We start from the raw sequence: 19,046 nt of genomic DNA on the forward strand, positions 1-19,046 counted from the left end.
GCTTTGGTAATGGTATTTTGCAACCAGTTGTTAGGACCAGTGAATCTTGCTTTCTCTTGTTTTCAAATTCTTTTCAAATTTATTTTGGCACACAATGATTGGAGGAAAAAGAGGGAGAACGAGCCATTAGGAAGCTGTTTAGAGAGCCGTGAGGGTTCCTTCTTGGCCTGTCTCGCCGCCTAATAGCTATGCTCTACAGCAAGAGGTCTTTTGGGCTTTAAGCAGACATAACGGCAGAGCAGCTTGGTTCCAGGCAATGATAATGCACTTACTAAGCTCATTAACTGTTTGAAGAGGTGCCAGTTCTCAGGTAGGAATAACACCACCAGACCCCAGTAATTTAATATCTGGAGTAAATGTATCCGTGACTAAATAAATGCACGAGTTCTGAATTGGAATAAAATTCAGTTGAAAGAAATGCTTCTCGGGGCAATGCCTGGTGAATTTCCAGTCAACCTGAATCAAAATGTTGCATGGGAATAGAGAGATCATATAAACACCTTCGTTCCCTTGACATCTAGGAAATTACTGCAATGATTGATAGTGTTCATGGTGTGTGACAGACCTGCTTCAGAAAGGTGTGCCGGAGCGTCCTCAAGGGAGAATAACGTTTAGTCTAAACAGAGTTCCCAGCACTCCAGCTAAGAGCCGACATTCACTGTTAATGGGTACACTTTAAAAACCTCAGAACTGCATTTTCTCCATTTAAACTACACCACCAGCAAGAAAAATAGAGCCAGCTTACATACTGAGGCATACATACTGTCATAAATTATAATAAAATATTTTCTGTTTGAAGAAAGAAGCCTATGAAAATTATTTGGGCCTATTTTCTTCTCTAAGCAAAATAAATATGAGAAACAACACATGGAATGCGCTCTGGAAAATAAATGGCATCATTGCATAATTATGACACTGCAAGTAACATACCAAAGGCTCAATTCTAGGCCTTAAAAATTATCTGCATACTATGCAGTGTCTAGGGAAAAAAATGCACCAATATTTCAAAGATTAAATTAACTTATTGAGAGAAGTGAAAAGTGGCTGTGAACCCAAGCATCTCTGGGAGAGGGTTTTTATTTCCCACTGGTGCGTAACCGAGTCTGTGATACGTGGTAATAGCAATCTGCTGGATTGCATCTTCCGTGAGGTCCGGGTGGCCCCTGCGGTCCGGGTGACCCTGGAGTTCCTGGGGGGCCTGGCAGGCCAGTAGCTGGTAAAATAAATGTAGCAATTAGCACAACCCTCGCCGGAGTGCAAACAGCGTCCTGCATTATATCACTGAAAGTTAGCTTCACACCAGCTAGTCTGCAAGAAGGCAGGGATATCCGACCTCACGCTACAGCAAAAATCAGGAGAAAATACACTGAGCTAAAACTGGTGTGAGAATGAGGAGAAAAGAGTGTTAGTTCATGAACAGCAATAGCATAAATAAATCTGGAGACTTGTACCTGAAGGGCCAGGTGGTCCAGGATTACCAGGCAGTCCAATTCCAGGCTCACCTCTTTCCCCTTTCTGTCCTCTATAACCTACACAGAATAAAGATACGAAAATAAGAGTGTCCTCTTATTATAAACAGTAATCTGCTATCTATCTTACTGACAGGAAATTGTCAAGCCAAATGCAAATGTGAAAACAGATGCACACTTTTTTCTGAGATTGGTAATACAACTATTATGTTTACATGTTCCTCTGGAAAATATGAGGATTTCTAGCAGTAACTGCTGCATCCTCTGACAAAAGACTCTTGCTAGATTTACTAGCCTCACCTTTCGCAAAGATTTTAAGTTACCTTCCTAATAAAGAATTTATTGTATATTCTCCTTCAGTGTCACCTGTTTGGTGAACTGATATAAAGCACCAACCCCAAAGCTATCTGGCATCTGACTGTACGTTTCACTGACCATATTCACAGAAGCACAACCGCCCAGGGCAGTCAGTCTTTCTCACTGGCATAGCCTAAAACCTGAGGGAGACTTTGCCCTTGCTACTACATGTAATTCTTTATGTATGCACTTTTTAGACTGTAAACTTCTTGGGCTGGAAGTTGTATACTTAGATATTCCACCTTATATAAAAGTAGATCGACTCCCCCTCCAGTGTTATACAGCTGCCCTTACTCTGAATAAGGAGTCTCGAGGGCTCGTGCAGATTATGAGTTCTAGCATGCAAAGCCTACTTTGGCCCAAGTACCTATATATTGTCGATATGGTGTGATCGCTAATTATATTTTGAATGTTTGTATCTGTTTTCTTCACAGGTCATGGCTTTGTATTAAAGAAAATTAGCTTCCACCTTCTTATGTGCTACAACTCACACCCAAACTATGCGATTATTTTTTCTTAAACTCTGGCTACGTTTTTATTAGTTGGAGACATTCTGGATGCCTCAGAGCAGAGAACTCACGGGTATCAGTATAAGATTTCGCTTACTATTTCAAGTTAAAAATCTGTAAAGATATAGCTTTTCTATTTAAACAACATTATGTAGGAGGGAGAATGAAAGGATTTTCAGGCATTTTGAAAGGAACAAGTGTGACACCTGCCACAACCCCTTATTTTAAAAGGGTTATGAGAAAACCCTCCCGAACACCTCAGCTGTTGGCATGTAAGATGACATATGCTGGTGATTAATTTGCCAGCTTCTAGTCGCATTTGTTATTAAATTTGTTCTGCTTCAGGGACCAGAGTATTTGCAGTGTCAGGTATGCCATACAAGAAACTTTCTCTTGGGAGAAAGATGTGACTTATTTTAAATTAAGAGAGAAGAGACACAGCTGACCAGTCAGCATAGTGCTATCAATGCAACTTATGTCTCATGAAGAATGAAGGGCACCGGCAGATGAATGGCAAGGGTTGTCTTGGCAGCGTGCCTCAGTCTACGGCAACACTGCTACTTTACAGGACAATCAAGGAGGAAACTATTATAAGCACTGTGGGCACCAGCTCAGGGTTACAACAGACACAATGAGATAGGAATGGTACACAAGGCATTCAAACTTTCTGTTAAATACAAGCTTATTATACATTTCAGTAGAATTTCTATTATTGATTGCAATCATCCTGGATTTTAAAGCAGAGCATCAGTTATTTTACTCTCTTCTCTCAATACCCCAACCAAGAAATGACAGTGGAATTCATACAGGCAAAACAGTAGAAAATGCATGCAGGGTGACATGTATAACATAACGAAAGGAAATAACTGTTTAAAAGGTCACAGAAACACAAACTTCCTATTAATCATGCATTCTGGAAACCAAGCTGTGTTAAACAGAATTGTGCAAGGCACATAAGCACACAAGCTACAGACACTCAGAAAAGGGAATATGAAGGTGTTGGTATTCATTGTGAATCTTGTTTGCTCTTTAATGACCATAGTAATATTTATAACTACAGCAAAGCTGGCTGGCTCTGAAAATCTTGTGTAATCCATAGTAGTTGCGATAGTCTGAGAAGCTCAACCACACAACCACAAAGTCTATTACATTTCCTATTTATTATATATCTCTATGTTTCTTAATTTACAATAGACAGTTACAGTACATTTCTCACTACAAACCCAGTTAATTACAATTTTACAAAGTAGTGCTGCCACTAACTATTTGTTTTGCATTTCTTTAGTTATGGGGAAAAGAGAGAAATCACATTTACGATATATCACATTTACAATCTCCATAATAGCATTACTGTAGATAACCGACATAACATAGCTGAAAATGGACCAAAATAGATTGAAAGATTCTGTAAACATCACCGGAATTCAAGACAATAGGGACAAAAAAACACAATAGTACAAACAGCAGCCTGCCTATGCAAACGTATGAACAAGGATTGAGTAAACAAGTACTGGCTGTATCTGGATACATATACAAAGGTATAGTTTGTACATAGTGGCAGAGCAAGTTTTGTTGACACTGAAGTTTCATATAAAATTTCCCAGGTATCTTTTCTAAAAATAAGGATTTATTTAACAGAATATAAGCATATAAGTAAACAGGCTTATAAGTAAACAATCTAAACAATGCAATATGTGATTCTGGCAGTAAAATATCTGATTTTCAGTGAGGTATATTTTGCTCAGAAGCAGGTGCCATGATTACACGTCTAGAGGATAATATTACCTTCTATCCGAGCTTAAAGTGACAAATTCATACATAGTCAAAGGAAAGTATTATCATATACCTGAATAAGGTTTTGATTTATTGGTTTGAACATAAAGGCAAATGTTTTACATTTCTACTGGTAGAATCACAACTCCAGTAAGAGGTTCCTGCTTAATTCAGAAGACTTCCAAAGGCAACAGCTCTACCAAAGCCTTGCACTTGGGTTCCACAGGTTTTGTTGTAATGCCTGCATCCCAAAAGTTAAAGTATGTAAACATGTACCCAATGTGGGTAGTACGGTAAACACTTGGTAGTAGTATGTAGCAAGTATGTATTTAAACAGATAAGCACTCTTCTTCTGTTCATAGACTGGTGATAGCTAAAATGTAGCTTACAGTTTGGTGCTATCTACCAGTACTACAAATATTACAGTCTGTCAGAAGCATCAATATTGCAACAGCCTGAGCTCTACTTGAAAATGATATAATTTCATATCTGTATGCTCTGGAGGGATAGAAACAGTTATCTCATTTAAACAGCTCCCAAGTGAATTCCAGCTATCTTCCTGAGACCCTCTTCCATCTGCATGGAGAGTGCAGCAGCTGACACTAGCATGGCAGTGTTCAGAGAAATCAGAGGTTCTTTTAATACAAATGTGAGGCAAATACATGAACACAACAGAGAACAATGATTCCAAAGCATCCACTGTATTTTAGTGTGCGAATAGTGTGCATATCACTGCATTCTTAAAAATACAAAACTGCAAAGCAACAGAAATGGTGCTAAGAGCAAGCCCTTCTTATCCGGTTTCCAGTGCACATTCTGAATCCATTCTGTGCATCACTGCCCTCTTGGCTGCAAGGTAGTAACCGTTTTTCAAATCAGACTAAAAACAAGCTGATTTCACTTCCACAGTAAAGAACAGTTTAGGGGAGGCAAGACTTTAAAACTCTGCAGTTATTTAAGAAGAGTGACTGTGTCTGGACAGCATCCACTACAATGGGCTCTTGATGTCAACCAAGGCCTCTAGATGCTCCCACCATACAAATTAGTAGGAGATACAAATTTTAAAGCAGAGTTCAGCAATAAAAATAAGGAATTTTCACTATTCATCACATGGTATTTTTCTTTCCTGAGCTGGGATGTTTGATTCCTTGGAGCTCCCATGAGTTATGAGGAGCGATAAAAATCTCTTGATGCTTCCTTAATACGATAGAAACAGTGAAGTTTAACTAGTATGAACCCTTTTTTTCTTTATGACAAAAATCAATAGTCATATTAATGCAAAAGATAATATGCATCTCTAGATTTCAAAATTACCCCAATGTGAATTTGGACTAATGGACCAAAACTCACTTTCTATTATATCTTTAAAAATCTAATCAAATCAAATTGAGCTAGTTCCTCTAACACATGACAGAATCTGACTGATTGTCTGCAAAATGGATGACATTGGTGAAACCTGTCAATAAAATGTTTAAATAAACTTCTTGTTTGTCTACAAGACACTAGCATCCTTCAAAACACATACATAGTAAACAAGTTCCTCTGCTCTCCCTTAAACAGATGCTGTACCTTTCACTGGTAACGTTGCCCCACAGTATCAGCTTCCTGTAGCTGAGGAAATATATACATAAATATTTCAATCATTCTTATACAAAGTCTGTTTAACTGCCAGCTGCATATTTCATCATTCACGTTGCAACTCTTTGTCATTTTTTTGTTTGCACGCTATGTTTTTTCTGAGACCATTATATAAAATCTAAATTATTTGTACCTAAAGCATTGGGAACTACCTGAGCCATACTATGACCAACCTCACTCAAGCATAGCAGGTACCAGTTCTGGAAGTCATTACAAAAGAATGACTCTACTCCCAATAGTCTAAGAATTCCTTAAATAAAGGCAAGGCAAAACTTGCCTCCTCTAGGAGGCTCTCTGCTCAGGAAGTGTCCATACAGGTCCTATGAATTACTCTTCAAAAGTATCTACTTTTCCCTGACCATATGGGACATGTAAGTGACCAAAACGGACACTGATTCACTCTGGCAGCCCAGATGCATATTATTGCACAGAGCAATACCCTATTAAATACCTGGAGCAGGCAATCTGGGTTGCAGCCAAGCGAGAATTACTGTAATGAATAACTGGCAGTCAGTACTTATTCACTGTTCCCCCACTCCCCATACTATTTTTCCGTATGAAAAACCCTGCCTGATGCATATTATCTGCTTGGCATACCAACTACGTACATGAACACAACATGCTTCCTCGCTGACCTGGGCATACGTGCAGATAGCATGCTACCCTGATGGCCTCGGACACACATGCGTATAACATGCTTCTCCAAAAAGTCCTGCCTGCCACATCTTTTATGGCTGAGAATAAACTGAAATATGCATGGATACTTTTCAATCTGCTCAGAGATATGAATTGCATTTTACTGTTGGCACAAAACAATAACATGGACAGGCACAGCAGGGAAAGGCATGAACTGTATTTGTAAGTGTGCTTCTCTCAGGGTAATACCTTTTACTCATAGTGTAATAAGGATGCAAGACAAATTTTTGGCTTGCTTTCTTTTGCAGTATAACTTTATATATCTTCTGATATATGAGAGAAATAAATGCTTCTCACTTAGTTTAACTCTTACTAACCAAAAAACAGTATTGAGCATACTGGTAAAATATATGGAAATCCTGTGTACATGGGGCACTACTTTTACTTAAGCATAAGGCACGAAAAAGCAGCTTTATTTGTTTTCAGGCATAGCTATCATCTTCACTCTTGATGCTCACTAGCTGGAAAGTAAGCCTAGTACAACGTGCTACTTCCCAGAACCAGCTGAGACTATCCACCACATACATAATCATTCAACAATCTGGCACTGACATTAAAGTTGACTGTTTACAGTGATCTGAATATTTAGATAATGAAGAAGTCAGTGTTGTAAGACTCTAAGTCTGTTATTATTTTCCTTGATCCTTTATTCTTGTTTGCTCTTCTTATTCTGAGCTCATCACATTTTTCAAGCTTCTGTCAAGGGTTTGCTCTTATCAGTGTTAATAAGTCTTTATTCTTCTGATAGCTTTAGGATCCACACATCTTCAGTTTTGCTTTCATGTTCTTCATTCCAGTCTGACTTGCTCTGACTCCAGAGCAGACCAAACTAACAAAAGATAATAATTAAGAACTACCTACAGATAAACTGCAAATTACATATTACCCACAAAATATTATTATTCTATAAATTCTTTTTTCTTTTATTCTGTTCTCCTCTTCCTTTAAACTCTGACAGGCTGAATCCACAGGAGAACACAGTTATGATGATTTTGGATTTCCTGAAGCTAATTTTGCAGTGAAGGACAGTTCAGTGGAACAAGAGTCCTGCACTGCCTGAATGCACTGCAATGTACAAATTACAGTTTGGGATATAGTGAAAAGCTGATTACTCTGAAGTTGATTTGTGAAAATAGATTATTTCACTGTAAGATGGATTCATGCTGTAATATTTCAGTTCTCACTGCTTCTTAAAGAACAATATTTGCCTTCAATCTTTCCTCCCCACTATTCTCAGGATCAGAGCTGAAAGCACTCAGACTTGGAGCTCAAAATTTGTTTCTTAGATAAGATGGTCTCTCAATGTGGATCAGGATGTAAACTGCTATATTAGAGTGCTGGCACAGTTTTTCTTCCTTGTTAAAGTATTTTAGAGAAAAAATAACTGCCACAGTAGGTTTAAATATCTGTCAGCTTTAGATATCTGTCAGTATTTATCATTTATTAGAATAAAATGCACTGATTAGGAATTTTTAATCAATAAAATCCACACATTTACTATGGGTTAATATTTAGCTCTAGTTTGGAAAAATATAAGTATAGTTTTAAAAGTTAATCATTAGGAAGCTAGATACGTAGTCCTGGCTCATTTAATGATCATTAGCAAGTGTATAAAGATTTCAAGATACAATTCATAAAAACATTTTTTTGAAATTCCTACCTTGAAGTCCACGTTCTCCTGGTGGCCCTGGTAAACCATCTTTTCCTGGAGGCCCTGGTAAACCATCTTTTCCTGGTGGCCCTGGTTTTCCATGAGCTTGGGAAGCAAGCATTGCTGCAGGCAGCTTCAGCTGGGATACAAACTGAGCCATCCTCTCTTCATTAACAAAGGACAGAAGAAAGAAAGGGGATAAGAAATCTGCTAGCAAAATACATAAAAACAGATAAATCCTAAAGTCCCAGTCAAAATGAGTTTCCAGAAGTAAGTGTGTTTAGTCCCTTCAGAATGTTAATGCTTCAAGGTATTAAATGCTCCTATAAGTAGTAGGATCTTCACTTTGAACCAGCTTCAACATTTGAGTCTTTACCCTTTGAAGTAATCTGAATGAACCTGTACTAAAGTTTCTATCACTTCTGTCTTTTACTAATATATTCCAATATTTCAAATGACTCCTCTTGATGGAAGTAGTTAAAATACATGAAGACAGAATAATCAGTATTTAACACCTCTATGAGGGGATACCTTATATATCTATAACTCACATTAAATTGCAAAGTAGAGCTTAAATACTGTCAGTAGTTGTTGGGATGAGCTGAAACCCTAAACAAAATTGTAAAAACCCCATAAATGCTCAGCAAACATTACTAACTGCAGAGATTTCAGCATGAAGTATTCATGTTAGTAGAACAAAGTGCACTTGGTAACCTCTCAGTGTTCAAAATTGTTACTAATCTTGAATCTGTCTCAGTCACATTGGATTCAAACACTTAACTAAGCATTCAACACTTTATTTAGGTATATACTTTGATGGGTTTTTAAGATTTATGAAAATAATTTGAATAAAGAGAAGAGTGGGCATAAAACAAAAAATAAGCAAAATGATAGAGTGGAAAATAGGCAAAGTGAAACAAAGCCAAAAATAGGAGATTTATGGAAACAGTAGTGAGGAGTAGAAAATGGATAAAGCTATAAAGATAAAAAACAATATTCCCTGTAGGCAAGACACCTTTTAACATATTTTTTTTAATGAACAAGCTAAACATCCATTATCATTCTATTTGAGTGGGGAAAGGATGGAACCTTAGCCAACAAACTCCTCTTTCAAGACACAATAGGCTGAACTTTTTGAGGAGTGACAGTCTGGGGAAGGGTGAAAATACACAGAATGACAATTTTGTTATGAAGTGAAAAACTGGTTGAATAGTTTAAAAAATCTCAAACTTTATATGTTTTTTTTTATCCCCCAAAGATAAGACGTTATCCTGTATCCACAATAAATTAATAACAAAATAGCTGTCACATTGCAGACATAAGACGTATGCTTTGCAACTGAAGAGAAGCTATCATTTAGTGGTATTTTAGCAGGAGCCCATTTCAGAAACCTACATGAGTTACAGCTTTTTACCACTGCCAAACAAAATCAGTGCTGGGGAAGAATCGATGATTCCTTTCCAGAGTAAAGACACACCTAAGAACACTTATATAGTGCAAAGGCCTTGGCTGAATCTGGTACTTGCTTAAAACTGTGCCGGAGGTTGGTGGTCTGCAAGGGAGCTCTGGAACCCTTGGACACAAGTCACTAGACATCCAGCTCCTCAGACTGTCAGAAATGCTGAACAGAGATCACTGAACAGCATAATAATTCCAATGCACCCAGAGTGGGGGAAAGTCTTAATCTTGCTAACTAAGCCCAGATCAGTTGCACAGTGTTGGTTAGTCTCTGTTCTGAAGATACAAAAGTTTTTCTTGGAAAAAAGAAATGAAAAAAAGTTAATAGTGTATTCACACCACAAGACAGATTTTGATCCTTGATATATGTCAAGTGTGTACAATTTGAAGACTTTTCTTAACCACAGTTCTACTTTGACACGCAGCTGTGGGATCCTATGCCTAAAGCTCTTGTCTTTATTTTATAAATTTACTGAGCTGAGCATTTTTCATCCAAAACATGCCAAAGGTCTTTTGATGGCACTTTTAAATTTTTTTTTTAAATATTTCTATGCAAGAATGACAATACAGAAATTTAGGGTGCGATTCTGCAGCAATTCTACACATAGGCCTCCTATTATTATCAGAAGGTGCCTCTTATGCAGAGAGACCCCAGAAAAGATCAAACTAGTCTTAAAAGAAACTTCATACTATGTACTATGCACGAGGTTGTTTGACGAAGTGTGGATTTGCCATTACAGAGTACCACATTTGAATTCTGAGCTCTGCAGTACTTGGGAAGCAGCACACAACCTCCGGTGGCAACTCTTATCACAGAGGTCAGGAAATAGGGAAATCCTCAAGCTTCCTGCTGTAGTAGGTCAAACAACGCAGAGGGAAAAAGCAGCCTTAAGGAACAAGAGGGAAATAAGTTTCCACTAAGGACTAGGATTGGAAAAATTCTCTTTCAAAGAAATGCACATTCTTTCTTCAAACATGAAAGAAAAATCAGACCATACCACCAATGTTCATTACCAACAAAATTATTGCCAGTTGTGATAGCTTTTTACAAATACTGTAATATTGACAATTAAATCAGAAAAGCAGATATACCTGGACTAGCCCTGGCAATACGTATGAGAGTGGGGCTATAAAAATTCTAGCTTTGTAGGAATTCCTCTTTTGTTCAGTGAGCCGTTCAAAACGTTCTCATTTCTTTATGTTTGTTTACTACTTACACATGTATAATAAATAGGTGAAGCAATCATTTTCCAATTAAGAACTGTGAGCAACTGTTTGCTCTTATTGTTTGGTATTAATTGGTTGTGTCAAATGCCAGGCTACCTACATCACATCTGTTCTTTTGTTTCTTGTCTGGATCACGAACTTTTTAAAAATAACAAAAAACTAGTAAGTTCCAGGAAAAATGATTAGGGAGGATAAAATGCTTAAAACTTAGAAAACTTTGAAAATTAGCAAAACCAAACATATGGGGGGAAAATGAAGCTGCAAACGATTGTGCAGAGCCAGTATTTCAATTTTTTTTTAGAATAAATTAGTGTTTCTTAAATAAATATGAAATATAAATGAAAAAACATCAGAGTATACACAATATTCAAGACTGAATAGGGACTGAAATTAATTTGAATCACAAATTTCATCTCAAACATGTGAGGATGTAGTTAAAATAATAAGTAATGAATAACTTTTCTGAAGTGGAGAATATTACCATTTTAAGGCTGACTTGTAGGAAAGGATATCTAGAGAAATATTCTGAAACGCAGAATCACAGAATGGTTGAGGTTGGAAGGGACCTCTGGAGAGCATCAAGCCTGACCCCCTGCTCAAGCAAGGTCACCTAGAACAGGTCACCCAGGACGGTGTCCAGTCAGTTTTGAATAGCCCTGAGGATGGAGACTCCACAACCTCTCTGGGCAACCTGTCCCACAGTTTGACTGCCCTCACAGTAAAGAAAAGAAATGAGATAACTCCACAAAAAACCAACGACCATCTTAATTTCTGTATTATCTCTCATATGAACATTTTATGTGTTATTACTACACCAGTTAAATATTACCGTCATAAGTAAGAGCAATAATTACTTTAGCTAAAATATTTTCTATATATGTGCATTTTACACATAAGCAATAGGGAACCACTCTGGTCTGAATACTACATCTAATTATAGATAAGATGTTACACAACTCTTTTGACACTGGATTTATTATATTATGAAATTAATTAGTCTTAGGTTTTAAATATCATTTTCATTCGTCTTAGGCATTTTTTGTATATATATTCTAAAAATGCATATAATATTCCAGTATTATGCAGAAAAAATGCCAACAGTATTTATGTTGAGAACTACTCCAATTAATACAGTCAAGTGCAGTGTGCCCTTAGAGACTCTATCTGCTGAACTGGAAATCCATCCAAGCAAAATCTCTCTATTATTTCACAACCCCAGGTAACAACCTCAAGAATACCTAGGGATGCATCGGTAATCCAAGGAACATTTTTAAACATGCAGTTTACTAAAAAAGAAACCCCAAACAAGCCACAAACTGATCTACAGTTAATTTTTCTACTATTAATGCCTGCTCTAAAACTTTCGGAAGATTGTAATATAACCGAAAGTGGACTGGAAACATGGACTTTGCCAGTAAAATTGCAGACACAGACTGTATTGATGACAAGTCCTCCCCACACAGTACACAAGCTATGAAAAAAAGAGTATTTTGCTGATGTTGTGGTTATGTCAATTGGTGTATGTGTGTATTTCCTTTGCATGCCTAATCAATACAGCTATTTGTTGAAAACGCATGGCAGTTTTGACCTGCATAACTGAAAGCTGTCAAGTCTTTCTTTTATTTAAATAGTCATCCACTAAGTGGCCAAAATAATTAGATGTTTCTGTTGTGTCCATGTTTGTTAGTTTTCAGTGTCTTCATGGTTCACAATTTTCCTGCTTCTGAGAGGGAAGCATGGATTGAAATCTAAAAGCAACTGTTTTTTAGATAATTTATTTCAGACATTTCATTCATTTAAGAAATTTAATGAATTTAAGGGATTCAACAAGCATACCTACAGTTGCCATTATGATTAAAATTTAGAGCAACCTTCCTTTCAATGCTAACCTCTATTACATATTCTCTTGTATGATGACAGTATGATTTGTTCAAGAGAAGCAAACCTAGCAGGATGTATGAATCTGAGTATGTGGAAAAAAGTTTGCCTTGCAGAACAGAATCACAGCAATGCTGGCTGGAAGGGATCTCTGGAGCTCATCGGGTCCAGCCTCCTGCCTGAGGTGGGACTATCATCAACCCCAGATCAGGTCAACCATAGATTGTCTAGCTAAATCTTGAAAACCTCCAACTTCTCTGGGTAATCTGTTCCAATGCTGCACTATGTCCTAGGTTTTCCTAATTTCCGATTAGGAAAAGTTTTTGCAAATGTACAATCTGACCCTCCCATGCTGTAATATGTGGTCATTTCACTCATACCACTCAAACAGTGTAGACTAAACCACCCTTCAGCCTCCTCTTTGTTTTTACTAAACAAGTCCAGCTCTTAACCTCTCCTTTTGGTCATATGCTCCAGGCCCCTGACCCTCTTGAAGGTCCTTTGCTACACTCTCTCAAGTTTCTCCGCATCCCTCTTGAATTGGGGGGCCCAAACCTGGATGCAGTATTCCAGATGTGGCCTCACCAGTACTGAGCAGAGGGGTATAACAGCTTGCCTTAATGGGCTGGCCACACTCCTCCTAATGTAGTTCAGTATGCAGTTTGCCTTTTTTGCAGTAAGTACACTGTTTGTTTAGATTCAATCCCCTGTCCACCACAATGCAGGCTCATTTGAAAATAGAACCCCCTTCCCCCAACCATATAAAGCATCCCATGATTGCTAACTGTGTCCTTCTAACAGCAATAGTTTTACTCAGTGGGGAAAAAAAGTACCTCTAATAAATGACACTTCTGATTTTGAAGCTGCTTTTAATTAAAAACTGAAAGAGAAGCTAATATAGCTTGACAGAAACTGTGATTTCTATGTGAACTTCTTTTTAATAAAAGCACAGGATAGGTAAAGTTCTAAACTCACTGGAAGTAAAACTGAAAACAAGGCATTTACTTATACCAATTTCAGCTGCTTTGCATTTTAGCTCAGTTTATAGATTTTAATTCTTATTCTTAATTATGTACATGAATGTGTATCTACAATGATACATATATTTGTTTGATACCATGACTATCATCTGAAGCAAACTATCTTTTAATTCTAATCTTCTTCAGAAGGAAATACTCTGGTTAACAGATATTTTAATTTATAATAACAATTATTTGTTTGAATTATATTAAATAGTTCTAAACATCAGCACTTAGCTGATAGGTATAGCAACAAGACAGCTATTCAAGTACAATGCAAGTTAGATCACAAATGTTAGAAATGTATACAAAGGCTACAGGGAAATAAAAACATTTAGGACAGAATGTAAGATTCAGATTCAGTTGTATAATACTTCATTTTCTTACCTTCAAAAACCTTAAGAACCTCTTGTTTGATATATTTTTTTATTTCTTCAGATGAAACTGTATCAGCCTGATGAGGAAACAAAGAGGTGATATATATCAGTTATTCAGTAAGGAAGAAAGATACTCAGGGCACTTTTATAATGTTACAAAATCAAAAGATGCTAAAATTGGCACTAAGCATGCAAAGCTTTCACCAAAAATAAAATGTTCCAAAATATTTGTGTTATTCACTTAACTGAAAAGGCCATCTTATTCCAAATATATTATAACATTATGAAGGTCTCTAATACCATAAAGTAGCAGAGGCACTCTCAACTATCAGGACGATCAGCATATTATATGTGCTTTGAAACTATTAATATTGCTTTTTCATAAGACTGTTCTAAGGATGTCCAGTCATACTATTATGCTTTATTTGCCTTTCATATAATGTTCGTCAGCTTCTCACCTCCATTAGGGACTAGCTGCTTTGATGCACAGCCAAGTAAATAATACCGTATCAGAGTACCAATAACTTACACTAGAAAAGCTTTTTAGAGCTTTATTCTATCTGATTGAAGGTATCTCATTAGTTAAAAAAAAAAAGAGCACAACACATATAATTGTGTGCATGCATGTGGAGACAAACCAAGGTATATACAACAACAGGTAGAGTGATAATTTCTCTTTTATTGAGGATCATTTCTGTCTGCCTGTATTTCATTCTCATTTGCAAACACGTACACTTTAGCTCTTAAGTTTATGAAAAACTTGTAAAATTAATTGCATTGAGTAGCCATCTGTTGATTTGTTAGGAGCTAAATAAGTTAAGCATTACCTAACAACTGCTCTGAAAGTAGCTCATGTGCACTCACATAGTGAAAAGCAAAATTCAAAAGAACTGCTTGATCACCTGGGCAGAATTTTTTCCACATCTGATAACTGAAGAGAAATTTTAGTTTTTATGATACTGTTGCATTGCTTGGTTGAGTTTCCACTGCTCAGCACATGCTACCTTCATGTCTACTGACTTCACAAGCAGTAACTCAGAACTTGTATTTTCTTACCAGAAAACCTGGGGGTCCTGGTGAACCTGGGGGACCTTGATGACCTGGTGATCCTGGATGGCCTCTGTCTCCTGGTGGCCCAATAGGACCTATAGCTCCCCTTTCGCCTGATGGTCCAGGTTTCCCTCTTTCACCTTGTGGACCTTTGTCTCCTGGAATACCCTGATCTCCCTGTGCAAAATAAAAGCATAAAGAAAACCATTGCATACAGTAGAACTAACTAGGAAAAGTCATCCAAGAACGTTAAAGAGAAACTTCTTTTCTGTTCAGAAATAGGCATTTCTTAGACAAATATGTTATGCAGGGAAGCTGATTTTTACAGGCTAATCCTGTCTTTGAAAACACAGAGGGTAATATTCTGTTATTTTACACTTCTAATATTGAACTCAACAACAAAAAAATAACGTGACTGTAACCTACTTTTCAAGTATAGAGTTGGGGTGCACAAAGTTTAAAGCCCTGATCCATAAAATGACCTAGAAATGTCAAAGATGACACAGGTAGAATTTAGGTGCTCAAGCTCCTCCAGGCAAAAGGTATAAATTTTTTTCTGTAAAAAAAATAAATTCCCTAGATGTCTAATATTTTGTTTCTGCACACACTAATGCCTTGAAAGACTGGACAGTTTCATGCCCCTCTTCATCTTATACCCAACTGTTACCTTCAGATTAGGGTCTCCTCTATTCACTCTTAAAATTGCAATTTGTTAGATCTGATGAGAACATGACTACCACAGACCTTCAGGAATAAGCTCCACAACCCCCCCCCCCCCATCAGTTTGTCAATTCTCACTCAAAATGTAAGAGGGATGCTGCTCACTACTCATATGACATCCCAATGGTCAGGCCACTCTCTCAAGATGAAAGACCAGGATTCTGTTCCCCCTTCAATCTAAGATCATCCAAACCCATCTCACTCTTTTTAGGAGACTGGCTTGGCTATCAAGGTGCTCTAGAGAGCATTAACCTCAAAGCAAAATCAGTTCAAATTTCTAAGATCAGAGAAGGAGGATGCCTTTGTGGTCAAGTGACTGAGGGTGCTTAGCTGGCAGAGGTGCGGACTCCTTCCTGAGCCATGTCTAAACTCTTTTCTGGATCCAGACCAATGTCACACAATAAAAAAGACTTGAGTTTAGACTGCCCATGTCTTACAACAATGGTCTGATCCTTTATCCATCCTTTGTCTCACAAAGGTTAAGCAAAAGTCTTATAGTGGGGCTTAAGAAGAGGAGGTTGGGTAGGTTAAAACCCATGGGCAGAAAGACACAATACAGATGAAAACAGAGTGAAAGAAACAATGGAATGAAAGTGTAAAAAGACTGAAGTTTCATTGAAATGTTGCATTTGGATAAATAGGAATCTGCAGGCACATAAAAAGCACAGCCTGAATGGGTGCTTCATTGGCCATCTGCCCAGTATTCTCAATGTCCCTAATACGATGACTGCAGAAAGCTACCACCGTAGGTTTTATCTGCCTACATTATCCTGCAGACTACATTTTGGTCATTCCTTCTCTGGAAAAAAAAAAAAAAAGAGAGAAAAGAAATAAACAGACTGTATACTTTTCAGCTAGAAGGTAGCTGATAAGGTAATCAAAGAGGGTACAAACATATGATTTTCAAGATAAGCTTATGCAAAAATATAAAGAATCAGTGTAACAGGTATGAGTAAGAGAAAAGAAATACAGAAGATTTCTGAACAGGTATTTGACCTTCAGGATAAAAAGGAACATGGCGAAATGCGTGTTTCTGCATTTTGCCTGTTCTACAATTTCAGTTCCTGAAAATAACCAACAGATACGCAAACCCATTTGTAATGAGTGAATTCCTTGCAAACAAAATAAATTAAAGGCCAGCGTTTTGGCCAGAAACAGCTACCAACATGGGCTGAGATAGGACTTGATTTGTTTTATTTGTAAGAAATTAAATCTTTTAGAATGACTTAAAGCATTAGCTATTAGTTTGCTGAACTATAGCTATGGACCAAATCTTGCGTTCAGACTGTTGATGATTAGTTGATGGTTCTTAAGGATCACTGACTGTCCTTGCTGCATCACTTAAGCTATACCACCATAAGGAGCAAACAGCACCAAGAATTGATTACATCTTTACCAGAGTAATCCACAATCTACACTATGAGAGGTAAATGAATGGAATTAATTGCAATCTTATTCTATAACAAGTACTGGTAAACTGTACTCAGATTTGAAACACTATTAACTGATAAAACAGTAAAACTGTAGTTATATTCTAAAATCATATTTATATGACATGTAAAGATTAAAAAGACAGAGAGGAAGGTAAGGATGCATGTAGGAGGTTGCACACAATTTTATCACTCATTTGTCCTCCAAATCTCTTTGATTTCCAGTGAGTTAGAGCTTATTACCGGCTATAATTAAGCTTCACTACAAAGACCGCTGTGACATGTGATGTTTTATTGGATTAACTGAAATCATAATGCATTCCTGACTGGAGTTTAAATTGCTCTTGATAAGAGTGCAGAGGAAGTGAACTCTGGAAATCCTACCCAGAGAGAGAAAAAAAAAAAACAAGCCCAAAACCCTGTAAAAATTTGAAATCTCATTGTCCTGCATATATAATTTTTAATCTGCCAAAACTACTGACACGATCACATATTCAGGGAAGTCAGAGTGACATGTAAACAATCTCTATGTGATTACATATTTGTAAGATGTATTATCTTATGTTTCTCTTAAAAGAGCTATTCTCCAATATTGCATACACCTGATTTCCAGTTTTATTTTTCGGGCATGAATATTTAGAGCTGGGCAAAACTCTAAACATGAATGATTGCCTGCAGACACACAGCTACTTTAGCTATTCAGTAGAAAAAGAGAAGACATGAAGTGATACCAAAAAAATACATGTAATCCTTGTCTCAGTCTCTCAAATTTTCAAGAATTGATGGGAGTAGGAAAACGGGGAAGAGGAATATTCTGATGGAAGAGGCACAAAAAGGTTTCTATAAATTTAAGATTTACAGGAAAAAGTGTTCTCTCCTGCAGGCACCTATCATACCAGGACATGTAATGGAGCACATTATGAAATTCAAGGTACAGAAAGGACTTTGATGGAGAAACAGAACTTTTGTAGTCTGCAGGAAATAGGCTCTTTCCCAGACTTACAAAGTTTTTGCATCCAAAACCCTTATGTTCTACTTCATTCATAGCAACCTGAAGCATTGTAAGATAAAACTGAAGAACAACTCGTGTTCTACAGTATGTTTTCGCAAAAGTTGAAAGAAGTACAGCCATTAACATAATTTTTAGTTTATTAATTTTTTTGAGAATGAAGTCTAGTATTGGGAGATGTTGAACACACTCCATTCTGTCCAATTAAGTATTATTTAAAGCATAAATATACATGTATCATTTTATTGGTTTAAAACTCAGCAGAGTAGGTATGGATAGCTAGTCTACTAGAAACAAAGGAAAATGTAGGCTTCTCTAAGACCATGGCAGTGTGAAGCTGATGCTGGATTTGCTTTTCTTCTAAATGATTCTATTTCACAGGTTGTCAACGTGTAGGAGGCAGATCAAATAATACAGTCACTTTTCAAAGAAGCATTTTTGAACCGCTTCCAGTGTTTCGCTCGTGTTTGGAAGAAGCTCCTTGTAAAAATTCATAAAACTAGATCATTATCTTCCTCCAAATTCCTTTTTAAAGTATTCTTTGCTATGATGTGTACAAAAAAAGGATAGGACATTTGGATTTTGAGATCTCTGCCTACTGTGCTGATTTGTACAGTCTTTCTCTTTTCTAGTGTTTTCTCAATACTTGCATTTAACTTTGTACTAAAAGGTAAATTCCATGAAGGAGGAGCTATCCTTTTGTCTGGGTTTCTACATGCTCTAGTACAGTGGGCTCCTGGTCTATGATTGAGGTATGCAAATAGCAATAAATGAGTCAGCCACCA

The 19,046-nt window shown here is 37.0% G+C and overlaps 1 protein-coding gene across 2 annotated transcripts in view; it reads right to left on the bottom strand.

Annotated features, from left to right (window-relative positions):
• Window positions 1–1,002: 1,002 nt before the first annotated feature.
• Window positions 1,003–19,046, bottom strand: part of LOC106492491 (collagen alpha-1(XIX) chain-like) — a 33,528-nt gene continuing 15,484 nt past the window's right edge. Inside the window, exons 10-14 of one of the 2 annotated variants that reach the window (XM_013952342.2) lie at window positions 15,109–15,279; window positions 14,063–14,129; window positions 8,103–8,258; window positions 1,452–1,529; window positions 1,003–1,213 (exon numbers count right to left, since the gene is read on the bottom strand). In XM_013952342.2, coding sequence (XP_013807796.2) covers window positions 1,077–1,213; window positions 1,452–1,529; window positions 8,103–8,258; window positions 14,063–14,129; window positions 15,109–15,279 — 609 coding nt within the window. In that variant the 3' untranslated portion in view covers window positions 1,003–1,076. Of the gene's footprint in view, window positions 1,214–1,447; window positions 1,530–8,102; window positions 8,259–14,062; window positions 14,130–15,108; window positions 15,280–19,046 lie in introns of those variants that run through there. The other variant, XM_067294822.1, reaches the window with a different exon arrangement.

This window comes from Apteryx mantelli, chromosome 3 (genome assembly GCF_036417845.1).
Source record: "Apteryx mantelli isolate bAptMan1 chromosome 3, bAptMan1.hap1, whole genome shotgun sequence".
Lineage (NCBI taxonomy): Eukaryota > Metazoa > Chordata > Aves > Apterygiformes > Apterygidae > Apteryx > Apteryx mantelli.